Source organism: Protobothrops mucrosquamatus, unplaced genomic scaffold (assembly GCF_001527695.2).
Source record: "Protobothrops mucrosquamatus isolate PMUCROS unplaced genomic scaffold, P.Mucros_1.0 scaffold4793, whole genome shotgun sequence".
Taxonomy (NCBI): domain Eukaryota; kingdom Metazoa; phylum Chordata; class Lepidosauria; order Squamata; family Viperidae; genus Protobothrops; species Protobothrops mucrosquamatus.
Genome location: NW_015390683.1, coordinates 1 through 26,755, shown reverse-complemented (window position 1 = coordinate 26,755; position 26,755 = coordinate 1). Strand labels below are relative to the sequence as shown.

At 43.1% G+C, this 26,755-nt stretch overlaps 1 protein-coding gene across 1 annotated transcript; it reads right to left on the bottom strand.

The window, feature by feature from the left end:
• Positions 1-10,462: 10,462 nt before the first annotated feature.
• LOC107299318 (interferon-inducible GTPase 5-like) lies at positions 10,463-11,653 on the bottom strand. Its single transcript, XM_015828680.2, has one exon. It carries the CDS (start codon positions 11,651-11,653, stop codon positions 10,463-10,465), a length of 1,191 nt encoding a protein of 396 aa, XP_015684166.1.
• Positions 11,654-26,755: the final 15,102 nt, after the last annotated feature.

The following is a 26,755-nucleotide window of genomic DNA, read 5'->3' as shown; positions in this document are numbered from 1 at the left end:
AAAAGCAGCTGATTTACAGGAAAAAGAAAGTATCTTTGGACTGGCATCAGTTTCGTTCTTTGCTTTCCAAATGTTCTCCTCCTCAGGCAGACAAAGCCAACCCCTCCTCTTCAGATCACTCTACATCAGTGTTTCTCAATCTTGACAATTTTAAGGCATGTGGACTTCAACTCCCAGAATTCCACAGCCAGCTTTGCAGTACAGTGACAGACACTGTGAAACAAACAGTGTTTTATTAAACTTGGCAACATTCCAGGTGTGTGGACTTCAACAGATGGAATTCCCCAGCCAGGCAGAATGATCTACATAAACACGTGCTTGTTTTTCGTTGTCAGAGGGATGAAGGCTGGGCTTGATCTCTGCCCAAAGTCTCCAGACTCCTAGGAGAGAAGGGCTGGATCCCACTTATACACCCTTTAGTGGCAAGGGTGGCATTTCTTGCAAATAACCAAACATTCCTCCCATTTCCCATCACATGCAGTCCTGCCGGTCACAGTCTTGCGTCCAGAATCCATTTCCATAATCCTGAGCTATCCGGGAAAGAGAGGGAAATAGGGCACTAGAAAAATGTTCCTTTGTTGTAGTACCTCAATCACAGGCAGAAGAATTTCATCCATTTTAAAATTTTGAAATTAGTAGGCTTGCAGAGGAAAAAACTCATCATTTCTTTTTAGGGGCAATCCCCATCATGCCGAACGTAGAAAAGGGGGGGGGCAGCCAGGGAAATCAAAGGCAGGATATAAGAGAAGTGGGGGAAAATAAATTAAATATGGTTTATGCCAACCCCGTCTCTACTGTGTCCATCTTGACACACAGTTCACTCTGGGATGGAAAGAGGTGATGCCCTTCCACACTCAGTGCTGTTGACAATCACTTAAATAGGAGCCAGCCGTGTGCTGCATCTGCCAATAAAGCCAACACAGTGCTGGGCCGCATTAACAGAGGGATAGAATCAAGATCACGTGAAGTGTTAATACCACTTTACAAGGCCTTGGTAAGGCCACACTTGGAATACGGCATCCAGTTTTGGTCACCACGATGTAAAAAAGAGGTTGAGACTCTAGAAAGAGTCCAGAGAAGAGCAACAAAGATGATCAGGGGACTGGAGGCTAAAACATATAAGGAACGGTTGCTGGAATTGGGAATATCTAGTTTAATGAAGAGAAGGATGAGGGGTGACATGATAGCCGCATTCCAATATCTCAGGGGCTGCCCCAAAGAAGAGGGAGTCAAGCTATTCTCCAAAGCGCCAGAAGGCAGGAGAAGAAGCAACAGATGAAAACTAACCAAGGAGAGAAGCAACCTAGAACTAAGGAGAAACTTCCTGACAGTTAGAACAATTAACCAGTGGAACAACCTGCCTCCAGAAGCGGTGAATGCTCCAACACTGGAAGTTTTTAAGAAGTGACTGGACAGCCATTTGTCCGAAATGGTGTAGGGTTTCCTGCCTGAGCAGGGGGTTGGACTCGATGACCTTCAAGATCCCTTCCAACATCATCATCATCATCATCATCATCATCATCATCATCATCATCATCATCATCATCATCATCATCATCATTATTATTATTATTATTATTATTATTATTATTAGGCAAGGAGTACTAGAGAGACTCAAACAATCAATCAGAATAGAGCTGGAAGGGACCTTGGAGGTCTTCTAGTCCAACCCCCTGCTCATGCAGAAGACAGTACACCATTTCACCCTGCACATTTTTGCCTTCCCCCCCCCCACACACACATTTTTGCTTCGTCTTCAGAAAGGTCTCTTAGCATTCATAACAGTAGACCCATTATGGAAGGTCTCAGGGAGGGTGATGAAGGAGCTGGGTGTCCAGAATATGATCTGTGCCTCCCATCGCCCTTGTAAGAGCCAAGGTGGTGCAGTTAACTCTGCATGCCCACTGCCATAGATTTGATTCTGACTGGCTCAAGGTTGATTCAGCCTTTCATCCTTCCAGGGTGGTAAAAGGAGGACCCAAATTGTTGGGGGCAATATGCTGATTCCGTAAAGAAGGAAGGGTTGTAAAGCACTACGGAGCAGTATATACGTCTAAGTGCTATTACTATTGCTATTGTTTATTCTCCTGAAATAATCCTTGCTTCCACAACATCTATGCACTGCTTTATATGTTGCCTATGAATTCTTTGAGAACTTCTCACCTCATTTTTTTCAGCATCCCATCAACCCCATCCAACCACAACTTTATCAATCTTCTCTTCCTCTTGACCTATCCACCTTTCCCTCTTATATTTCTTTTGTGATTCTATCCTCATCCATTCTCTCTCTCTCTCTAGGACTAACTACAACATGCATTTGTACTGCTCATTCAATTTTCTATTGTGGTATGAAAACTTCAGTGTGTGCCCTTGGAAGCCTCCACAGAAAAGGTGAAATCAAGTTCTATCTTCCATACACGGACCGTGTGATCCTGGTATTATAGCATTTCGTGTAGCCTTGGTGGGGACGTGTGGGAACCAAAATAACAGGGGTTATTGGCGGGATGACTGAAATGTACAGTTAGAGGGGATTCAAATTGTGCAAAAGAAACCTAAGAAAAGATGAGGTGGAGTTGAAAAACAAATTATTTATCCAGCCTTAGATGATCTTGGGACCACGTCAAGATGAAGTTGAAAGTTTGGGAGGCTGGGCCAGGCCTTTTCATTGACATCTGAACACTGGAGGCCATCAGATGAATCAGGAAAGTGAAGCCGGAGAAATTCAGGAGAATCATCCCAACTCTTTTATTAGTGATCATTGTTACACGTGGAACAGGAAAAAAGCAAATGAAACAACATAGATAAATACTTAGTTTATAATTTACACTTTACACTTTGGTGAAAAAACAGTGGGAAGCGTCCTTGAAAGGAATCCCCAAGGCCCAGAAAGACTAAATCCGGACCGTTTCACGTCCGGCTGTGTTCGCTGCAGCACTGGCCGATCGAAAAACTTTTGCTTGATCAGTCCTGCAGCTGCTCTTTTCCCTTAAATTGGCTTTGGCCATTAATCGGGGGTTTACTTCAACGGAAGACACTTTAACTGAAATGGCAGCCATCTTTTCTCCTTACCTCTTCTGCGTTAGGCAGATGGTTTTGAAATTGTGTTTGAGGTTCCAAAATTAGCGGTAATACAGCAGAGGAAAGCGGAGTCTCTCTCTCTCTCTCTCTCTCTCTGCCATTTTGCCTTCTCTGCTTAAATCTGTATGTATGCACCTTTCTCCAGCCACCAGGTAGGTCAAAAAAGTTTTAAAACAAGATTCATCCTTTTTCCTTTGCTGTAGTCCATGATAGGCTCTGATCCTTGCGATCGTCTGTTGAAAAAAAAAACCACGGCTTGACCGCGCCTCGTTTTCCTATTTATTGTACAACCTTTAATGTGTTCGGCAAAATATAAGCTCGTTCACGTTTTGCAAATAAATAATCGAAGTTCCGTAAAAGGAATCAGAGGTTTTGCCCTCCTGTTCATCTTGAAATAATTGATGGGGCAAGAAAAAATAAATAAAATAAAAGTCATCTATCGGGGATCGTGCCTTGTTAGAAGCCCTGTGAAGTAAAAAAATTGAGAAAAAAAGTTATATTTTATTAAAAAGGGCATAGCTTTAAAAGATTTGGACTTTCTTTTAGGAAATAAAAGCATTTTTATTTAAAAAAAAAAGTTTCAGTAATGGCAACACTATCGTACCTGCCCTCGTGCACTAGTACTTCAGGTTCACCCTGTGTGTTCATTATAATTTCTGCATTAGTGTATAGGCTTCTGAGTCCTTTTTGACTGACCCAGTGTTTGCTTCCTACATCTCCTGTTTCGTATTTGAATTCCCCTACTTTCTTAACAATTGATTGATTGGTTGTCCAATGTCTTCTTAGAAAGCTCCAGTGATGGAGGATCTACAATTTCTTGAGGCAAGCTGTTCCAATGATTAATTGTTCTCCCTGTCATGAAATTTCTACTTAGTTCTAGGTTGAATCTCTCCTTGATTAGTTTCCATCTTTTAATTTCTTGTTCCTGCCTTCAGGTGTTTTGGAGAAGAGCTTAGCCCCCTCTTCTGTGTGACAACACCTCAAATATGGGAAGACTGCTGTCCTGTCACCCCTAGTTTTTTTTTAATTGGGCTAGACATACCCAGTTCTGGCAACCGTTCATCATATGTTTTAACCTCCAGTCACTTAATCATCTTTGTTGGTCTTTCCTGCACTCTTTCTACAATCTCAACATCTTTTTGGTATGGTGGTGACCAAAACTGGATGCAGTATTTCAAGTGGGGTCTTACCAAAGCAGTATAAAACTATAGTAACACTTCACTTGATCTTGATACTATCCCTCTGCCGATGCAACCTAAGGACTGAATTGGCTTTGGGGGCATATGCAGCACACTGCTGGCTCATATTTAAGTGGTTGTCTATTAGGACTCCAGGATCTCTCTCACAGTTACTGCTGTTGAGCCAGGTGCCATCTACTCTACTGTATACCCTCTAACTGTACATTTCAGTCATCCCGCCAAGTTTCAGTATTGGCAACGCTATCGTACCTGCCCTCGTTCACTAGTACTTCAGGTTCACCCTGTGTGTTCATTATAATTTCTGCATTAGTGTATAGGCATCTGAGTCCTTTTTGACTGACCCAGTGTTTGCTTCCTACATCTCCTGTTTCATATTTGAATTCCCCTACTTTCTTAACACTTGATTGATTGCCTCGAGCTTTATGCTTGGGATTAGGCTCTAAAATTTGGTCTTTCTCCACCTCTCAGTATTAGTTTAAAGCCCTTTGGATAAGATGAGCCAATTGGTTTTCTATGAAGTGTAGCCCATCCCTTGCCAGAAGGTAGGTGCAGATATTGTAGACCGTAGTTTCCGAATCCAAAGTTTTCTTGGCAGCAGCATCCCCTAAGCCAGTGGTTTCCTTCAAAGGTTTTGTGTTCACTAATTGAATGCCTACCATTTGTTGGGAGTACAGAGGAAACCATCACCTTTGCCCCCATCTCTTTGGCCAGGGGTAGGCAACCTTGGCTCTTTTAGACTCGTGGACTTCAACTCCCAGAATTCCTGAGCCAGCCATGCTGAGGGGAAAGGGAGAGGTTTCCAAGCTGAGCCATGCTGGCTCAGGAATTCTGGGAGTTGAAGTCCACGAGTCATAAAAGAGCCAAGGTTGCCTACCCCTGTCTTTGGCTCTCATGCCTAACTGTCATAGCCTCTTGATATTGTTTTCATGCTCTTGTTGTATCATTTATCACCACATGAAAGAGGAGAAAGAGGTTATAATCTGTTGAATTAATTATTTTGGTAAGCCACTCAGTCAATCTTGCTCCTGGGAGACTGCAAACCTCCCTAGATAGATTGTCTGGTCTACAAATTGCTGGTTCAGTTCCTCTGAGCAGTGGGTCTGCTATCACCAACACACACACTTTTTTTTTCTCTAAAGGTTTGTTTTCTTTGTTAGTAATTGTTCCTTATTGTCTCCAGTTTGGTTGCTGTCTTTTTCTTTTAGTTCCTCATTTTTTCATTCTATTTTCAGAGTGGTTAGACTTGTCTCCAGACTCTTTGTTTTTAATTCCAGATCCTTAACTTTTTCCTCAAATGCTTCAATTAGTTTATATTTAGAACAGAAGCAACAAAGAGTTGTCACTGAGGCTCAAATATCCAGACTCAAATTATTCTACTTTGGACATATTATATGAAGACCCAGCTCCCTGGGTCTGATGGTGGGAAAAGTGGAAAGGAAGGGAAAAAGAGGATGATAAGCAGAAAGGGAACTGGACTTAATTACAATGGAACTGACCCCCACAATTAGGGGGTCTTGAAAGATCACATTAGGGATAGATTGTCATAAAGAAAATCTATTTAGGTGGTCACTAGGAGATGAAAATTATTTAATGGCACATAATCTATTAGAAAAATAAACAATAACCAGTGAGGGAAGGTGCCTTTTGAAAGAAAAGGAACTCTCTTTATTCTTATCCCTCATGCATACAAAGCTCTAGTTACCAAATCTTGGAAGCCTGATAATAGTTAAACCCCACCTTCCCTCTTGCTCCCAACGCTTGTTCATGTGGAATCAAAGTTTCTTTCCAATGTTGTGTTCATCTCCTTGACTTTCCTGAACTGCCATTGTGTAGTTTTCCAAGATCATCTCTGTGGTTCTCTAGTGGAATTAAGAATTACCCAGTAACAGAGTTGGAATGGACCTTAGAGATCTAACTCCTAAAACAGACATGAACCTTGCAGATTTGAAGTTACTTCACTTCCCAGTCTCCCTTTTGCCAAAAAATTGGGAGGGTGGTTTCTCTTGAGCCTTTTGCTCCATGTACATTCCCATTATGGGCTAACCTGCCTTTTAACTATGTTTCTTTGGTTGTGTTCATTGCCTTGTCTCCCAAGGTCTTTCCCACATGCCATTGCAACTAATGCCTTTAATAATTGTAACCCCAATATGTCTTGGCCAAAGTCGAGGGGGGCAATGAGAAGCCAGTAATAAGAGGGAGAAGCTTTCCAGATGTTCTCTTCCCACCCCCCACAGCCAAACTCTTCATCCCCTCCTCTTGACACCACTCTAAAGCCCTGGACTCTTCTTCTTTCCTTTGCTCCATTTTCTGTTCTCTTCCTTTCTTATAGATAAAATCACTGCCTACTCCAAACATAAACCAATCCAGTTATTCTTAACACTGAACACAGACAAAAAACCCCCACTACTTTAAATCTAAAGAAGGCATCATTAAATGCAGAGGGGAAAAGGCTGCTGCTTCTCCAGCTGATTCCCCAGAGCCACCCACAAAACAACTTTGGGTCCAGAAATGAGGGGCGAAGGGTGCATGCATTTCCTTAACCTGAAGCGTCTTCAGCCACCCACAGATTCCTAGGCAAAATGCACACATTCTTTAGTAGAAAACAAGATGGTAGAAAGATCAAGAGTAACTGTAAAGAGAACAGAATTTGAAAATAAGGACTTACAGAATCTACTATAGTTAAATCGAGAGAGGGGAAGGGTGTACACAAATGCTTACTTGCTCTTCTAAAAGGAGTAGCTGTCAGGGATCTCCACGCAGGCTGAAACGGATCTCTGCCCAAAGAATCCGGTTTCCTCGGACAGAAGGACTGAATCGCCTTTATATACCCTTAAGTGCAGCATGCACAGTTTTTCTTAGAAATAATAAAACAATAAAACAATAAAACGTTCCTGCCATTTCCTATCACATACAGTGCTAATCAAAATCCAGGTTCCTACAGATACCAGTGGTAAAAAGAGTTACTTTATAAAAAAGAAAAAAAAATAGCATTGGATTGCCTTCAGTTTAGTTTTTTTTTAAATACAGATAGTCCTCGACTTACAACCATTCATTTAGTGACCATTTGAAGTTACAACTTAACTGAAAAAAGTGACATTTGAGCAGCTCTCATACTTACAACTGTTAGAAACGTGATTAAAACACTAACAAAATTGGATTGTAAGAAAAGGGTTTACTCTGCAGAAAATAGAAAAAGCAGTTTGCAAAGTGCAGTGAATCTCTGAGAGAAACTTCAACAGGAATTTCTATAACAGAGACCACACTCAAACATTCAAATTCACAGCATTATATACACTTCTATCGTGAAGCCCCCCTCCCCTCCCCTTCGGTCCCGTTTAAAAGGACTTCAGAGGGCACAATCTTATTCGAGATGCCTAACCAGAATACATCATCCCTCCCCCTGATTGCATCTGTTTCAAAACTTCCCCTGGCCACCCTTTTGTCTTGTTAAGTCCATCATAAGAAAAGGGGAGAGGGGATACAGAGGCAATAAACAAAGGCAATAAACAAAGCAAATAGAGGAAGCAATAACCCTGCAGGCACATCCCCCCTCTCGGGAGAGATAGAATAGGAATGGGTTCTGACAACCGTTTTATTTTTAAACTTCTGTGTTGCTCATACAACCATCCCAGCATCCCTGGAGTTATGTGATCAAAATTCGGGAACCTGCTGATGGGCATATATTTATGATACATGCACCGAAGCCTGGAAGCCCGGTGAGCTGGGAAGGAGCCGCTCCTGCCCTTCAGCCCCAGGGCCGTGCCGGGCGCCAGAGGGCCGAGGCGGCTTCCAACAGCGAGAGAGGTGGGCCGGGCGGCGCGGGGGAGGCTCCGGCATGGGGTGGAGCGCGGCCAGGGGCAGAGCGCGGCCAGGCAACCAGGAGGCGTGGGGACCGGCTCAGCGCCGCAGCTCAGCGCAGCCAGCAGCGGTGGCAGCAGCGGAGTAGCCCAGCGGCAGCTGAGCCTGCCTGGGGCGGCGTTGGGGGCACGCACGATGGCGCTGCAGTGGCAGGAACATGCGCTGTCGGAGAAGGGCGCCCTGGAGGCGGAGGAGCCAGCGGAGAAGGAGGAGGAGGGTGGCGGCGACCGGATGGAGTAACGGTGTCTCGGTTCCTAAGACCATCGGTAATATGTGTTTTCCGATGGTCTTAGGCGACCCCTGTGAAAGCGTCATTCGACCCCCAAAAGGGTCGCGACCCACAGGTTGAGAACCGCTGAAATAAAGGAAGCAATAACCCCGCAGGCACATCCCCCCCCCTCGGGAGAGATAGAATAGGAATGGGTTCTGACAACCATTTTATTTTTAAACTTCTGTGTTGCTCATACAACCATTGCAGCTTCCCTGGAGTTATGTGATCAAAATTCGGGAACCTGGGCATATATTTATGATACATGCAGCATTCGAAGCCCTGGGATTGCCATTTGCAGCCTTCCCAGCTGGATTCCAACAAACAAACAGGATGGAGCAAGCCAGATTCACTGGACGACCTCATGATTCACTTAACAATTGTGGCAAGAAAGCCTGTAAAGTCAGGTGTGACTCACTCAGCAACGTCCTTGCTTAGTAACAGAAACCCTCGCCTCAATGTGGTCCTAAACTGAGCAGTACCTGTAGAAGCACAGGAGAATGAACGGTGAATCCAGACTCCTCAGGACACAAGGACTGAATCCCACTTACACACTCTTACGTGGCATAGGAAGTACTTCTTGGAAATGTAAGGTTTTTCAATGGAAATATGTAAGGTTTTTCAGCTCAGAATCCAAATAAATCCCAAAGAGACTCTGAAAAAGGAGGCTACTGAAAACAAAACAGCTTTATTTCTTTTGATTAAAAGGAAAGCCTGTGGGCTCCTAATCGCTTGTCTCTAACGCAGAGAGACGGAGGAGAAAAGAGAGACACACACTAACAGAAGTTTCTCCTTTTATAACTAGAGCATTTTCTTAACATTACAAGGTTCCTGCGCTCTCTAAGCTCTGCATACACAGTGGTTGGCAGCCAGCCCAAAAACTTTCACTTGTTAGTGTCCAAGCTAAGCTGCGGCAGAGAAGCAAAGGGATAAATTTTAAAACCACAGCAGGGAAGTGAAGCTTGCGAGTCAAAGAAAGGGGGGGGGACAATATACTGCAAGCTATAGCAGACACATTTAGAGTTATAGCTAAGCATTTTCTTTCTCCTTGGTTAGCACAATTTTTGCTAAGTTATCTCTGAGCAAAGTACAGAGCGCAAACAAGAAAGAATGAACCATGGCTGGGTTATACATAAAAGATTACATTTTGAGAGATCACCTTTTTATCTTTCAGAAATAATAAAACCTTCCTATAATTTCTTATCACATACAGTCCTGCCTATCAAAGTGCAGGTTTCCTACAGGTATCAGCAGTAAAACAGCTGCTTTACAAGAAAAAGAAAGTAGCCTTAGACTGCCTTACGTTTTGCTTTCCTGTAAATTGCAGATGCTGCAGAAAAATGGCAGGGTTTCTCAAGCTTGGCAACTTTTCAGATGGGTGGACTTCAAATCCCAGAATTCCCCAGCTAGGCAGAATGTGGACAGTACATACAAATCCTTTGTGCTGCTCGATAAAGAGTAGTTCTCAAACTGCCCTCTGAGGGAGAGAAGGAGAAGTCAAATTCTACCTTCCACATATGGAAGGTGAGAACCTGGGATTATGGTATCTGGTGTAAACCTGGGTAGAGACAAATGGGGACCTCTTTATCATTGATTCAGTTTCAAAATGGCCTCCTCTCATGCCAGTCACCTTGTTTTCCCTTTTAAGTAAGTAGCCAGAATAGCTGTGAAGGAGTCTGTGCCAATATATCAAGAGAACTCAAAGAACAGACGACACTTCCTTCTAATGGCAAAGAATGGCAAAATCCAGGAGCCTCTGGATCCCTTTTGTGAGTTTGATCCCTTATATTTACTTAGCCTTAGATGATCTTTTGACCTTCTCAGGACTTCCCACAACCCATTACCATAACCGAGACATTTACTCAAAGAGATGACTCCCCCAGTAGAGAAGCATGTATTTCAATCAGAGAATAATTAAAAGAAGCAAGCAAATAGGTAGTTCTAATATTTGAAGCATAATTTTTATGTTCTTCCCCCTGCTTTCATTTGGATGAAATGTTTGACTGCCTCTTTCAAAGAGGAGGTTGGAGCTATCTTGGATCTTTCCCTGGGACTCTGATCACTCAATAAATTTTGCTAGAACATTTTGGGCATCTTCCAAAGTATCATCAAGAAAGCTGTTCAGAAAACGATACGTGATAACATATGAACTTGCTCCACCAAACACAGACCCAATAACAGGTATAAAATCAAGAGCCAGTTCCACAAGCGACACAGCTACCCAAATAGATGACCTCGTCAAGAGAGAAAATACCAATTCTGCATCGATCACATTGCCTAACGGGGTTTTCTTGATAGCTGACTTCAGCTCTTTAAATTCTTTTCCCGTCTGAGCTGCCAGAAAACGGAGGGACTGGTCGTCTAAGCCAAACACCTTGCAGAAATATTTCAGAGTATCTACCAAAATTACAATATCACAAGCCATAGAGAGTCCCGGGACAGGCACCGCTCCACAAACGCAAGATACCCAAGCTACCTTTTTTATATAGGATTCCATTAGTTCTTTTTTCTTCATCAATTCATTTTTTGAGAAAATATGCACAGATAGTGTGAAAATATTCTTCTTGTGCTCAGGAAGTTCAGCGGCCATTGTCTCTCGCAGGAGAGGGAAATCATACATGTGCACCTCCCAGCTGGAGATCAGGAATACTCTTGCAGAAGGCTCACCTAGGCTTTTCAAATTATCTTTGCAGTAATTCCTTATGGTCTCCAGGGCTTTCTCCATATTGAAATTTCCTTTCCTCTTTTCACTTTGTATACTGGCATCTATTTTGCTGCACACAAAGTAAAACTTCCTTCCCATTCTTTTTATTTCCTTTGCCAGGAAAGCATCATTTTCAGTTAAGCGAATGGAGATAATAATAATAAAGAAATCATATTTTTCAAATTGGACCTTCTTCAGATATTCCGTTGCCTGAAATTTAGGTGTTCCAATTCCTGGAAGATCCCATAATTTCATATTAGGAAAAGAGGGGTGAGGAAATGCCTTTGGCTTCATGGTTTCTTCTAAAGGCCCAACCTTGGCTGCCGTATCATCATCATCATCACTTACACCCCGGAAGGCATTGACAAAGGAGGATTTACCAGATCCTGTCTGTCCAGTAACTGCAATATTAAGGGGGAGATTTTGCATTTCATTTAAGCTTTTTTGGTATTTAGCTGCAACTTCAGGGATACTGCCTTCATCCAAATCTCTCTTTAAGTCTTCAAAATCTCTCTTTACAATATCCTTTACAATTGTATTGCCCATAGTTGCTCTTTGGATACTGCAGTGTATCTGGAAAAGAAAAGAGACATTTGGATATTTCTCATCTGTCTGGCACTTCGAACTTTATAATTGGAGAAGACCCCCGAGAATATTGTGGACAGTCAAGAAAGAATAACAGAGTTGGAAGGGACTTGGAGGTCTTCTAGTCCAGCCCCATGCACAAGCAGGAGATCCTATACCATTCTAGACAAATGGTTGTCAAATGTCTTCTTAGAAAGCTCCAGTGATGGAGGATCTACAATTTCTTGAGGCAAGCTGTTCCAGTGATTAATTGTTCTCCCTGTCATGAAATTTCTACTTAGTTCTAGGTTGGATCTCTCCTTGATTAGTTTCCATCTTTTATTTCTTGTTCCTGCCTTCAGGTATTTTGGAGAAGACCTTAGCCCCCTCTTCTGTGTGACAACACCTCAAATATGGGAAGACTGCGGTCCTGTCACCCCTAGTTTTTTTTTAATTGGGCTAGACATACCCAGTTCTGGCAACCTCTCATCATATGTTTTAACCTCCAGTCACTTAATCATCTTTGTTGGTCTTCTCTGCACTCTTTCTACAATCTCCATATCTTTTTTGTATTGTGGTGACCAAAACTGGATGCAGTATTTCAAGTGGGGTCTTACCAAAGCAGTATAAAACTATAGTAACACTTCACTTGATCTTGATACTATCCCTCTGCGGATGCAACCTAAGGACTGAATTGGCTTTGGGGGCATATGCAGCACACTGCTGGCTCATATTTAAGTGGTTGTCTATTAGGACTCCAGGATCTCTCTCACAGTTACTGCTGTTGAGCCAGGTGCCACCTACTCTACTGTATATTCTACTGTATACCCTCTAACTGTACATTTCAGTCATCCCGCCAAGTTTCAGTAATGGCAACACTATCATACCTGCCCTCGTTCACTAGTACTTCAGGTTCACCCTGTGTATTCATTATAATTTCTGCATTAGTGTATAAGCATCTGAGTCCTTTTTGACTGACCCATTGTTTGCTTCCTACATCTCCTGTTTCGTATTTCAATTCCCCTACTTTCTTAACACTTGATTGATTGCCTCGAGCTTTATGCTTGGGATTAGGCTCTAAAATTTGGTCTTTCTCCACCTCTCAGTATTAGTTTAAAGCCCTTTGGATAAGATGAGCCAATTGGTTTTCTATGAAGTGTAGCCCATCCCTTGCCAGAAGGTAGGTGCAGATATTGTAGACCGTAGTTTCTGAATCCAAAGTTTTCTTGGCAGCAGCATCCCCTGAGCCAGTGGTTTCCTTCAAAGGTTTTGTGTTCACTAATTGAATGCCTACCATTTGTTGGGAGTACAGAGGAAACCATCACCTTTGCCCCCATCTCTTTGGCCAGGGGTAGGCCACCTTGGCTCTTTTAGACTCGTGGACTTCAACTCCCAGAATTCCTGAGCCAGCCATGCTGAGGGGAAAGGGAGAGGTTTCCAAGCTGAGCCATGCTGGCTCAGGAATTCTGGGAGTTGAAGTCCACGAGTCATGAGGGGGCCATAGTTACCCCATGCTGGCTCAGGAATTCTGGGAGTTGAAGTCCACGAGTCATGAGGGGGCCATAGTTACCCCATGCTGGCTCAGGAATTCTGGGAGTTGAAGTCCACGAGTCATAAAAGAGCCAAGGTTGCCTACCCCTGTCTTTGGCTCTCATGCCTAACTGTCATAACCTCTTGATATTGTTTTCCTGCTCTTGTTGTATCATTTATCACCACATGAAAGAGGAGAAACAGGTTATAATCTGTTGAATTAATTATTTTGATAAGCCCCTCAGTCAATCTTGCTCCTGGGAGACTGCAAACCTCCCTAGATAGATTGTCTGGCCTACAAATTGCTGGTTCAGTTCCTCTGAGCAGTGGGTCTGCTATCACCAAGACACACACCTTTTTTTTTTTCTTGAGGAAGTCTGGTCTATTCTTTTTCCTATCTTTGGTGCACTTGGTGTCCCTTCTCTAGGTGTGTGTGAGCTTTCTTCCAAGGGGATATTATGAATTCGAACGTTTGGCTCCAGGCGGCCTGGATGAGACTGGCTTGGATTTCTTTCCTTTTTACGAGTGACACGATGCCATTGGTCTATCTCTAAAGCAGTGGTTCTCAACCTTCCTAACGCCACGACCCTTTAATACAGTTCCTTATGTTGTGATGACCCCCAACCATAAAATTATTTTCGTTGCTACTTCATAACTGTAATTTTGCTACTGTTATGAATCGTAATGTAAATATCTGATATGCAGGATGTATTTTCATTGTTACGAATTGAACATAATTAAAGCATAGTGATTAATCACAAAAACAATATAGCAATGCTCGCTGGAGAAGCTTACTCTTCCTTGCTCAAAAATNGGAAGGAAGGAAGGAAGGAAGGAAGGAAGGAAGGAAGGAAGGAGAGAGAGAGAGAGAGATTGAGAGAGCCCCCCATCCTCATCCCAGCACCTCTTGCCCTCTCCCAGCCACCCCCTGGGACCTGCCCGCCCCTCCAGCCTCCTGAGCGCCATCGCAGCGGCGGGGTCGCGGGAGCCCCTTTCCACGCCGCACAGCCCTTCATCACCACGAGCCTTCCCCGACTCATCGCACACAAGAGGGGTGCGGCTGGAGCGCCAGCTCCCTCTCGGAAGGCGCCACATCTTCCCTCCTGGCCTAGCCGGCTGGCCTCCAACGCACATGCGGGTATCACCGCCGCCTCGCCCTCTTCCCTGCTGCCTGGCCACTTCCAGAGCCTGGAGCCCAGCAAGCCAGGAAGGAGCCGCTCCTGCCCGCCAGCCCAAGGGCTGCACCGGGCGCCAGAGGGCTGAGGCAGCCTCCGACGGCAATAGAGGCGGGCCAGGTGGCGCGGGGGAGGCTCCAGTGCAGGGTGGAGCACGGCCGGGGCGGAGCACGGCCGGGCAACCAGGAGGTGTGGGGACCGGCTTGGTGCCGCAGCTCAGCTCAGCCAGCAGCGGCAGCAGCAGCAGAGCAGCCCAACGGCAGTGCCAGCAGCGGCCCAGACCCAGCTCGGCTCGGCCTGGCCACCCACGCAGCTGAGCTGGCCCGGGGCAGCGTCGGGGGCGCGCGTGATGGCGCTGTGGCAGCAGGACCATGTGCTGTCGGAGAAGGGCACCCTGGAGGCGTAGGAGCCAGCGGAGGAGGAGGAGGAGGGCGGCAGCGACCGGATAGAGTAGCGGTGTCTCGGTTCCTAAGACCATCGGAAATATGTATTTTCCGATGCTCTTAGGCGACCCCTGTGAAAGCATCGTTTGACCCCCCAAAAGGATCGCGACCCACAGGTTGAGAACCGCTGAAATAGAGGAAGCAATAACCCCGCAGGCACATCCCCCCCCTCGGGAGAGATAGAATAGGAATGGGTTCTGACAACCGTTTATTTTTAAACTTCTGTGTTGCTCATACAACCATCGCAGCATCCCTGGAGTTATGTGATCAAAATTCGGGAACCTGCTGATGGGCATATATTTATGATACATGCAGCATTCGGAGCCCTGGGATTGCCATTTGCAGCCTTCCCAGCTGGATTCCAACAAACAAACAGGATGGAGCAAGCCAGATTCACTGGATGACCTCATGATTCACTTAACAATTGTGGCAAGAAAGGCTGTAAAGTCAGGTGTGACTCACTCAGCAACGTCCTTGCTTAGTAACAGAAATTCTGGCCTCAATGTGGTCCTAAACTGAGCAGTACCTGTAGAAGCACAGGAGAATGAACAGTGAATCCAGACTCCTCAGGACACAAGGACTGAATCCCACTTACACACTCTTATGTGGCATAGGACAGGGCTTTTCAACCAGTGGTACGGGTACCACCTGTGGTACATTGGCACCTGGCAGGTGGTACGCGACCTTCCTAGAAAAGTGGTAGTGGGGGAGGGGAATGAGCTGAACTGGTAGCAGCACCGCACAAGCCTGAGCGAGAGATATCTGGAGCTGCAGGGCTGTCAGGGCTCAGCGGAAGCGCCAGGATCAGTGCTGCTTTCCAGCTGATCGGCACTTCTTCGGGGCTGTCAGGGCTCAGTGGAAGCGCCAGAATCAGCGCCAGGCTCCAGCTGGAGCTCGGCGCTGATCCTGGTGCTTCTGCTGAGCCCTGAAGAAGCACCAATCAGCTGGAAAGCAGTACTGATCCTGACGCTTCTGCTGAGCCCAGAAAAAGTGCCGATCAGCTGGAATGTTGTAGCATCTCCAGGGTCTTGTGATTTACATTCAGATGCTTGGTAACTAATTCATATTTATGATGGTCACAGTGTCCCAGGGTCATGTGAAGTGACCAAAACCTGCTGCAACCACTCAGCAGATGGGGGGGAATAAAAACCAAACACCCCACCATCCCACCACCGCTGCCAATCCTCAACATAAATGCTCACAACAATGAAAACCTCGGACAGGACGAAGAGCGCCACCGAGTGGGCAGGCAGGTGTCTTGCTCGGCTGTGGCTTGGGGGTACTTTTTTCAGTGCCATTGTAACTTCAAACAGTCACTAAGCGAACTGTTGTAAGTCGAGGACTACCTGTACTTTATCACTTTTTTCCTTTTTGGGGGGGGGTCATCAAATTTTTGACACCTTGCTAGGCGACTGGTGGTACTCGGATGTTGCCATATTCTAAAAGTGGTACAATGGGTGAAAAGGTTGAAAAGCCCTGACATAAGCCATCTGATCATGTTTCCCATCTGGTCTAAATCCTAAAGGTCTTAAATCCTTCCAAAACCCTGGTGGCCCAGTGATAAGAATGCAGCATAGCAGGCTAACTCTGCATTCCCATCGCCAGCAGTTCGATCCTGACCAGTTCAAGGTTGACTCAGCTTTCCATCCTTCCAAGGTTGGTAAAATGGGGACCCAAATTGTTGGGGTCAATATGCAAATAATGCTTCTACATTGTAAACCTCCAAGAGACTGCTATAAAGCACTATGAACGAAATGTAAGGCTAAATGCTATTGCTATTGCTAAAGCTGAAATCAGTCTTGCAAACTTACAAGTACTTCACTTCTCAGTCCCTATTTTTTACCAAAAAACTAGAGAGGGTCTCTTGTGTGCCTCTTGCTCCATTTACATTATTACTGCTGGCTAAGTTGCCTTTTATCTGTCTGTTCTTTCTATTGTGTGTCAAGGTCAAGTTGTAATTGTATACTATTACTATTGGTGCCTTTGATAATTACACCAATATGCCTGGATGAATGTCCAAAGAAAGGGGGATGAAAAACCAGTCAAAGAAGGGAGAAGCTTTCCAGAAGTTCTCCTCCCCAGCCAGAGAAAACCAACACCTCCCCCCCACCGTTGACACCACACAACCCCCCTGAGCTCTTCTTTTTATACACCGGTATATACATATTCCATTGCTTTCCTTTCTTATTGAGAAAATATCTGCCTGGCCACAAACACAACCCAATCCATTTATTAACTGAACTAGTCCAGCCTAAAATCCAATGTTAAACCCAAAGAAGATATCAACAAACACAGGGGAGAAAAGTCTGATGCTTCTCTGGCTGATTCCCCAAAGCTATCCTCAAAAAAAATTGGGCCCAAAAATGAACTGCTGCCTTTCATAATTGCAACCACAATTCTGCCTGGATCAATGTCCAAAGAGGTGAGGTGGAGTGAAAGCCCCCCAGGGGAGCAAGAAGCTTTCCAGATGTTCTCCTCCTCAGGCAGACAAAGCCAACCCCTCCTCTTCAGATCACTCTACATCAGTGTTTCTCAACCTTGACAATTTTAAGGCATGTGGACTTCAACTCCCAGAATTCCACAGCCAGCTTTGCTTTGCTGGCTGTGGAATTCTGGGAGTTGAAGTCCACATACCTTAAAATTGTCAAGGTTGAGAAACACTGCTCTACATCTCTGGCCGTTTGTTCTTTCTTTAGATACATTACTCTATTCTCTTCCTTGAAGCCGTTTCAGCCATGGGAAAGAAAACGAAGGTGAAGTATTTCATATATCTCTGTTTACAAACCTCTAGTTACCAAATCTTGGAAGCCTGATGGTCATTTCAATCCCTCCCTCCCTCTTGAACCCAAGACAGTGAAGGAGGAACCAGTATAAGTTTATTTCTAACGCTCTCTTCCTCTCTGAAGTACTTTCAGACTTGCAAGTCATGGTTCATGTTACAACAGCAGAGGACAAACCTAAGCAAACCCAGTTATTAAGTATATTAACAATCCAGTGTAGACCCGAAGAAGGCACCACCCAATGCAGGGAAGAGAAATTTGTTTTTGCTTCTTTGGCTGATTCCCCAAAGCCACCCACAAAAACCTGGGGTCCAGAAACGAGGGATGAAGGGTGCATGGATTTCCTTAACGCTGAAGGGTTTTCAGCCATTCACAGATTCTATGGTGAATCTGTAGTAGAAAAGAAAAGAAATTCTATTGAAGGCTGCTTTATAGGAAGATCAGCAGAAACTGAAAAGAGAACTAGGCATTCTCTNCTAGGCATTCTCTCTCCTGGGCCTCTTCTTCCAGCTCCATTGCTGTTTTGGGCTGAGCTGCCCTTTTACCTGACTGTTCCCACTCCTGTATGTCGCTGCCCTGTCTCCCAAGGTCATTCCAGAGACCGTTACAACTGGTGCCTTTGATAATTGCAACACCAACAAGTCTGGGGCAATGTCCGAGGTGGGGGGAGGGAGATAAAACCCAGTAACAAGGCAGAAGCTTTCCAGATGTTCTCCTCCCCAGCCAGGCAAAGCCAATCCCTCCTCCTGACATCACTCAAAACCCGTGGGCTTTTTCTTTTGATGCATATTCTGTTGTCTTCCTTTCTTATTAATAAAATCACTGCCTGGCACAAACATAACTCAATCCAGTTATTATCTACACCAAAGTCCAGCCTAAAAATCCAGTGTAAACCCAAAGAAGGCATCATTAAATGCAGGAGAGAACAGTCTGCTGCTTCTCCAGCTGATTCCTCAGAGCCACCCACAAAAAACTTTGGGCCCAGAAAATTGAGGTGAAGGGTGCAATGCATTTCCTTAACCCTGAGGGGTTTTTAGCAATTCGCAGATTCCAAGGCACAGTGCACACATGTTTAGTGCAAAAGGAAATGGTATTGAAGACTACTTAATAGGAAGATCAACAAAAACTGAAAAGAGATTAGAATTTAAAAGCAAGGAGTACCGAATCTACAATAATTAAACCAAGAGAGGGGAAGGGAGTGCACAAATGCATACTTGCTTTCCTAAAATGAGTAGCTGTCAAAGATGTCCACGCAGGTTGGAATTGATCTCTGCCCAAAGTCTCCAAATTCTTCACAGAGAAGGACTGAATCCCCCTTATATACTCTTAAGGGCTGTTTGCATTGCTTTTTGCAAATAATCAAATACTCCTCCCATTTCTTATCGCATGCAGTTCTGCCTATCAGAATCTCTCACCCAGTAAATTATTTCCAAAATCCAGAGCTATCCAAAAAAAAAGAGTGGGGAACAGGGCAGGACCTAAAGTTTTTTGTTGTTGTTGTTGCTGTAGTACATCAGTTATTGTTGAATAAATTCATGCAACAAGCTCAAAGAAAGTATTTTAACACTTTGAAAATGAAAGGAAAGACTGGTCAATGAAAAACTTCATTATTTCCTGGCAGGATAATCATTTTCATCCAAAATGCAGAAAAAAAGTGACAAGCAAAGGAAATTAAAGGAAGGCTGTACGAAAAGGGCAGGAAATCAAGTTAAATATAGTTTATGCCATCTCCAGTCCCTACTGTGTCCACCTTGGTTCACTCTGGGATGGAAAGAGTGAGGCTGTTCCACACACTATACAATTGGTGGGTTGGTGGGTTGCTTGGTTGGTGGGTGGGTTGATTGATTGATTGGTTGGTTGATTGATTGAATGATTGATCCACCTTTGGGTAAGAGCGTAAGGGTAACAGAATGCCCAAGAGATTCATCCGTACAAATTGAGCACATTTTTGCTTCCTTCCCCAAGTTGTCACTTTATCTTCAGAAACGTATTAGCATTCAGTAGATCCATTATGGAAGGTCTCAGGAAGCATGGAGGCGGGGGTGGGTGAGCAGAATGAGGACTAGCCTTGCCTCCCATTCCCTTAGTTTGCTCTCTTGAAACCATCCTGGCCTCCATGACATCCATACACTGCTTTATACGTTGCCTATGGATCCTTTAAGAACTTCTCACCTCTCTTTTTGAGGGTCTTCAACATCTTCACCCCACCACAACTCTCTTATTCTTCCCTTCCTCTTGACCTATGGACAGCCATTTGTCTGAAATGGTATAGGGTTTCCTGCCTGAGCAGGGGGTTGGACTAGATGACCTCCAAGGTCCCGTCCAACTTTATTATTATTATTATTATTATTATTATTATTATTATTATTATTATTATTATTATTATTATTATTATTATTATTATTATTATTATTATTATTATTATTATACTAAAGCACTACAATATACATTTGCATTGGTCACTCAATTTGTATTGAGCATGTGAACCTGGTGTTTATTGTGGTTTCTGTGTAGCCAGGGTGGGGACATACGGGCATCATAGCCTGATGGCATCTTAAGAATATAAAATGATGGAAACCTTCAAATAGGGAAAGGTAAATGTGATAACTTCCCTAGGAAAGGAATCCCATTCATAAGAAAAGGTCTCAAGTCATGTTTTCAACACCCAATCAGCCAGGAATTAATCAAACTATGTAGGAATGTTAGAACTGCTTGGATTACCCAGTCCACTGTCTAAGCCAGGGGTAGTCAACCTTGGGTCTTTTATGACTTGTGGACTTCAACTCCCAGAATTGCCAGATTCCTTGCAAAACGGACAAGCAAACAATGAGATGGGATTAGGAAAGGTTTCAAGGATTCACAATCAGTAACCAAAACCAATAAACATGACAACCTATAACCTCGTACTAATATGGCAAATGTCATCTTGTACCAAAAATGACGTATCTAATCGACCAAGTCTGAACAGTAACCTTGTGAAAGAAATCACACAGGCTAAAATGTAAATAGCGAAGAAACTCTTTTTGTATAAATATCAATGTCAGCTTTTATTCAACGCACTTGATTATCTACATCAAAATCTAGCCAAAACATCCAGGGTAAACCTGAAGAAGGCATCATTGCTGATAAGAGTTCTACAGAGGAATCGTTGAGTCTGTTATTTGTGCTTCTATAACTGTCTGGTTTGGCACAGCAACCAAACAGGACACCGTACAGAGTTCAGCGGATAATTAGGACTGCAGAAAACACAATCACAACCAGCCTGCCTTCCACTGAGGATCTGCATACTGTACAAACCAGAAAGTGGCTGAGAAAATATCTACAAACGCCCTCATATCCTGGACATAATCTATTTCAACTGCTTCCCTCTGGACACCACTATAGGGCATTGCATGCTGAAACAACTAGACATAAAGATAGTTTTTTCCCCACATGCCATCACTCTGCTGAACACTTAATTCCCACAGCACCATCTCATTTCTCATCTTTTCTCATCTTCTCATCTTTCCTACTATCTTCTCCTATTGGTTTCTTATGATTTATCAATTGTTGTTTGTAATTTATGATTAATACGTGTCATTATGATTTATGACCTATTACTTGCTGTTTATATGTACACTCTGAGCTTATGCACTGGACACAAATTCCTTGTGTGTCCGATCACACTTGGCCAATAAAGAATTCTATTCTGTTCTGTTCTGCTCTGTTCTGTTCTGTTCTGCTCTACTCTATCTATTCTGCTGTATTCTATTCTATTCTATTCTATTCTATTCTATATTCTATATTCTATATTCTATATTCTATATTCTATATTCTATATTCCATATTCCATATTCTATATTCTGCTCTATTCTATATTCTATTCTATTCTATTCTATTCTATTCTATTCTATTCTAATTGCATGACCTCTGTAGATGCCCTACACTAAATAAACATCAAATCAAATCTGGAAGAAGGGAATGCAAACTTTCTTGTAGAATGGAAGACATGGATTTTTTTTCTACACCAAATCAAAAGAATCAGGCAGGGACTGGAATCCTATTATTTATTGGGGGTTTTTTATTTGAATTACACCATCTCTTTTAGTTCAAGCACACATTCAAAGCTGCTGATTATATTTCTCTCTGCTTAACTGGTTTCTATTTGGGAAAAGATTAAGCATCATATCAAAGATCCTGCCTGATCAGCTTGAGAAGATGTACAGGCCACAGAAAGGGGACGACGTCTTGGATGGAAGGAAGCGCTTTAGAAGAGAAGCTTCATCAGGAGGAGCCCCAGGAATGCTGGGAAGAACGATGCAAAGGAGGGAGGGGCTTTGCTGCAGACCACCTCTTTAATGACAACGTCTCCTGGGAAACCAGGTAGGGCGGCCATGACTTCAAGGGAAGGCTTCCCTATCAGATCTTCTATTTTCTTACAATCCGTTTTCGTAGCGCAAATTTCAAAGTTGGCATGAATCGCTGAAGGAAGAGGGAAACATCAGTGATTGGAGCCATCATTCAGACTTAAACGAATTCTTCCACCCACCCAAATACAGGTTTCCAATACTATTTTCATGACCAGGCTCAGATTATTATTCTTCAGAAAATGATGTGAAGACCCCGCTGTCTGGAGAACCCCTTATTGCAGGAAAAGCAGAAGGAAGGAGAACAACAGTGGACTTTATTACAGTGAGGATGGGGGCATTGTTGGAAGACCTGAAGGACCCTCACCGATTAGATGCCATAGGATCAATCAGATTTATGTGGCTTGTCTTACTTACATTTGTTTTCTTTATGTTGCAAACTGTAATTCATACAGACATCGGCCCCAGCAGGACATTCTTCCTTTGCACCAGAGCAAGGTACATAAATACAATGTGAACACTGTATGGAACTACCTGTAAAGAAAAGAAAAAATGGAAAAAAGCTAAGAGAGTAAGGCAGGGATAGGGAATCAGAGACACTTTCAATTTCACTGAACCAGGACTTTCAGCAGCCTTAGCTGGGCTGGCCAGTGGAGATGATGCTGAGACATAATCATATTGAGGTAAGTTGACAATGAAGAATTCTTCTACAAAGAAAGTTTAGCAGAAGCCATCGTGAGGTAGTTGTACGCTACTAAATCCTGGCAGGGAGGGGAAGAATAAGTAAGAAAAAGCACAGGTTAGACAGAAAGCAAAAACAAATCTTCTTTGTTCCATTTGGACTCTATCAAAATTCCTGGCACAAGTAGCGAGTTAGAAATAGGAAGGAAGTGTTCAAAGAAAAATCAGGTGCAGTTCCAAGCTGGGAATAAAATGGAGGCTGCTTTTGAAAGAAGGTGTAGGAAGTTTGTTGTTTTTCTAAACTGACCGTTGTTTCTTTCATAAAAACTATTATACTATAAACCATTTAGAGTCACTGTGAAAGTGAGATGGGTAGTACATAAATTTGATGAATGAAAAATCTGAAGCCTTTTTTCACCTATCAAGTTGAAGAGAAAATTTGAGAGGTAGCAGGGTTATAAAATTTCACTTTTAAAGAGAGACATTCTGGTCAGGTTATGTGGTCTCGAAGCTCACTTTTTGGTGAGACAGGTGGAAAAACAAATTTAATAAATAAATGAACGGCCCACCTCAGGACCCTCACTCATTTACCTGACCCAGGGTGTGATTAAGGCCCACTCATGTCCCAAGAATGGACATCTGGAAGGAAAGGAAAACATCCTTTTAACAATGCAGGTTGAAGTCGAACAAAGCAGAGAAAGAAAGTGAGAAAAAACACCAAATAAAGTGAAGAGTGGCAATGAAATATTTTAAATAAAATTAACTATTTCATCCGTGTAACTAGGGAGGAAATCTCTGTGGTGCCTCCTTTTCCTTGGTGTCCTAAACATGTGCTTATTTTGCTTACTGGTTATTCCGTGTCTAACATGGTCATATGAAAGGCCACGAGTGTAGTTAATTCTCTCTTGAGTTAAATTCTTTTCGATAAACTTTGGTCTACTCTGACCCTACACCTAATATTTTTTCCAGCAAACCACTCCATCTTTGAGGAGTTCTCAAGGCTTTTCATAGTGCCTAGGCGAACCCCAATTGGCCAGGGCGGAAGATCCTCCTTAGTTCCATTGACACCCCCCCCAGGAGGACAACGCTGACCATACCTGTAGTCAGGAGGATGGAGAAGGAGAAAAGCCCCAGGAGAAGCTGCATGATGATGAGTTAGGCACAGAAGTTAGAAAAAAAGTGATCTCTTCTTCAAGAAACACAATTGTCTGGCTGGGAGGTTCTGCAAAACAACACACGAGGCATCCATAAACAAAAAAGAATCTGAAACACTTGTAAAACTCCTTTTTAATTACCCCTGAAGCTTCAATGTTGTCTCTGATCATTACCGTAGAATCACCTTCTGCATGGACTTTTGGAGGACCTGCTTTGAGAAGGCAATTCACCATCTTCACCTCATTTTCGGTTGCCATAGCAATGGGGGGGGAGATGTATTCTTTTAGTTTAGACAAAACAATAACTGTTCTGTGGGAACCAAGGTCAAGCTACCTAAGTTTTGGTGGGCTGAAGCTTCTGGGGGTGGGAAGTTCAACTTGTTACTTTGTAACCTTGGGGAGGGGGAACTTTCAGTCTTGGTTTCACCTTTGTTCGTGCCGATACTATGTAGCCATTAAATGTGTTCTTTGAGGAAAGCAATTGCATCGGAGTTCTTATTTCTACTGGTCTCATCTATCAAAACCATGACACTGAGGACTTAAAGGAACAGGGTAACAACAACACAGGTGTTGGCCATCTTGCAGGTAGTCTCTCCCATACCTCACCCTTTTTAATAAACATCATTAAACTTTGATTTGTTTTTCTTTACTTTGTACAAGGCTAGTGCCACCTCTGTGTCCTTCCCATACCTTGATGGGGAGTCAGTGATAACATTTTGATGTCCTACAGGATGTGTAGTAGTGAAGCGGTATGGTAGTGATGTAAGATATCACCTGATTAACCGGGAATTTGTATCCTTCATCTGCTGTAGCCTAGGGAGTAGCTAATCATGCTTTATCACAGTGAATTCCTGACCCCAGAGATACACACTCAGATCATTATAGAGTATTGATGGCCCATTTCTTTTTCTTTTTTTGTATTGAAATCTTCGTTAGTTGATCAAAATATAAAATACAAAGAAAAATGAAAATAAAGAGAAAGGGAGGAAAAGGAAAAAGGCTCTGCCACTTGATCTCTCTGAGAATGACTCCCTTTAAAAAAAGCAACTAGGTCTTTACGTGCAGCACCCTGTCTGGCTGAGGAATTGTAGAGGTTGCAGTCCACATACCTGAAAAGTTGCCAAGTTTGAGAAACACTGTTTGTTTTACGGTGTCTGCCAGAGATTTGCAAAAAACGAAACTTAAGTACAAAAATGTACTTCCTTTTTCTTGTAAATCTGCTTTTGATTTCAAAGTTGGCATCTGAGGGAAACTCGAATTTTGATAGGCAGGATTCCAGTCATGCAAAATGGGAGGAACGTTTTTATTATTTGAAGAAACAATGCAAAAGGAATTAAGAAGTATAGAAGTGAGATTCAGTCCTTCTGTTTGGAGGACCCTGGATAATTTTAGAAGAGATCACTCCTAGCGTGTGTAGAGATATTTGAGAATTATTCCTTCTAAAAAAGCAAGTAAGCGTTCGTGTATATTCTTTCCCCTCTCTAGGTTGGATTACTGTAGATTTTATATTCTCTTTTCTTTTTCTCTTGAACTTCCTATAAACTAACCTTCAATGCCATTTCCTTTTGCACCAAAGAACGTGTGCTCTGCGCCAGGGAATCTGTGGATGGCTGAAAACCCTTCAGGGTTAAGGAAATGCATGCATCTTCGCCCCTCATTTCTGGGCCCAAAGTTTTTTATGGGGGGGAATCAGCTGTAGAAGCCACAAACTTTTCAGAGTAGAGTAGAGTAGAGTAGAGTAGAGTAGAGTAGAGTAGAATATGGAATTAGAATTAGAATTGGAATTGGAATTGGAATTGGAATTGGAATTGGAATTGGAATTGGAATTGGAATTGGAATAAGAATAGAATAGAATAGAATAGAATAGAATAGAATAGAATAGAATAGAATAGAATAGAATAGAATAGAATAGAAAATATAGAGTAGAGTAGAGTAGAGTAGAGTAGAGTAGAGTAGAGTAGAGTAGAATAGAGTAGAATAGAATAGAATAGAATAGAATAGAAGCTGGAAGGGACCTTGGAGGTCTTCTAGTCCAGCCCCCTGCTCAAGCATCTCAGACAGGTAATTGTCCAGTCTCTTCTTGAAAAATTTCCAGTGATGGTGCACCCACAATTTCTGGGTTTAAGCTGTTCCACTGGTTGATTGTCCTCACTGTCAGGAAGTTTCTCCTCAATTCCAGGTTTTTTCTATGTTTGATCAGTTTCCAACATTGTTTCTCGTCCTTCCATCTGGTGCTTTGGGGAACAACCTGGCCCCCTCTACCTTGTGGAGAATTGCAATGGGATAGATGTTATTGTGTGATATCTAAGGAAGCTGACCATCTAACTGCTTCTGCTGTGGCTGAGGCCATCCCAGGCGCTTTGAAATTTGCAAAAAAACGAAACTTAAGTACAAAACTGCACTTCCTTTTTTCTTGTAAATCAGCTTTTGATTTTAAAGTTGGCATCTGTAGGAAACGCGACCTCAACTCTTCACATTCTTTTCCGGTGTGAAGTGCCAGCAAATGAAGTGAATTGTCATCTAGAACAAATGCATTGCAGATACATTTCAGACCATCCAGTAATATTGGAATATCACAAAGTATAGAGAGACCTGGAGCAGGCACTGCTCCACAAGCATAAGAGGCCAACGCTACCTTCTTTATATATGATATTATTTCAGCTTTTTTCCCTCCTCAGTTCATTTTCTGAGAAAGTCTGCCGTTTTTGAAATATGCTTCTTGTAGTAAGGAGGTTCAGCAGCCATGGTTTCTTGCAGGAGAGGGAATCATACTAGTCTATCTTCCAATTAGAGATCACAAATACTCTTGCGGAAAGTCCACCTGCCCTTCTCAAATTATCTTCACAGTATTTCCTTATAATTGCCAGGGTTTTCTCCAGCTCTGTTTTTTCCTTTGGTGCGTATTCTATTGTCTTTCTTTCTTATTGATAAAATCATTGGCAAAAACGTAATGCAGGCCAGTTATTAACTATACC

Coding starts and splice junctions, on each gene's coding strand:
- LOC107299318 (XM_015828680.2), bottom strand. CDS start 11,653: ATGGGCAATACAATTGTAAAGGATATTGTAAAGAGAGATTTTGAAGAC.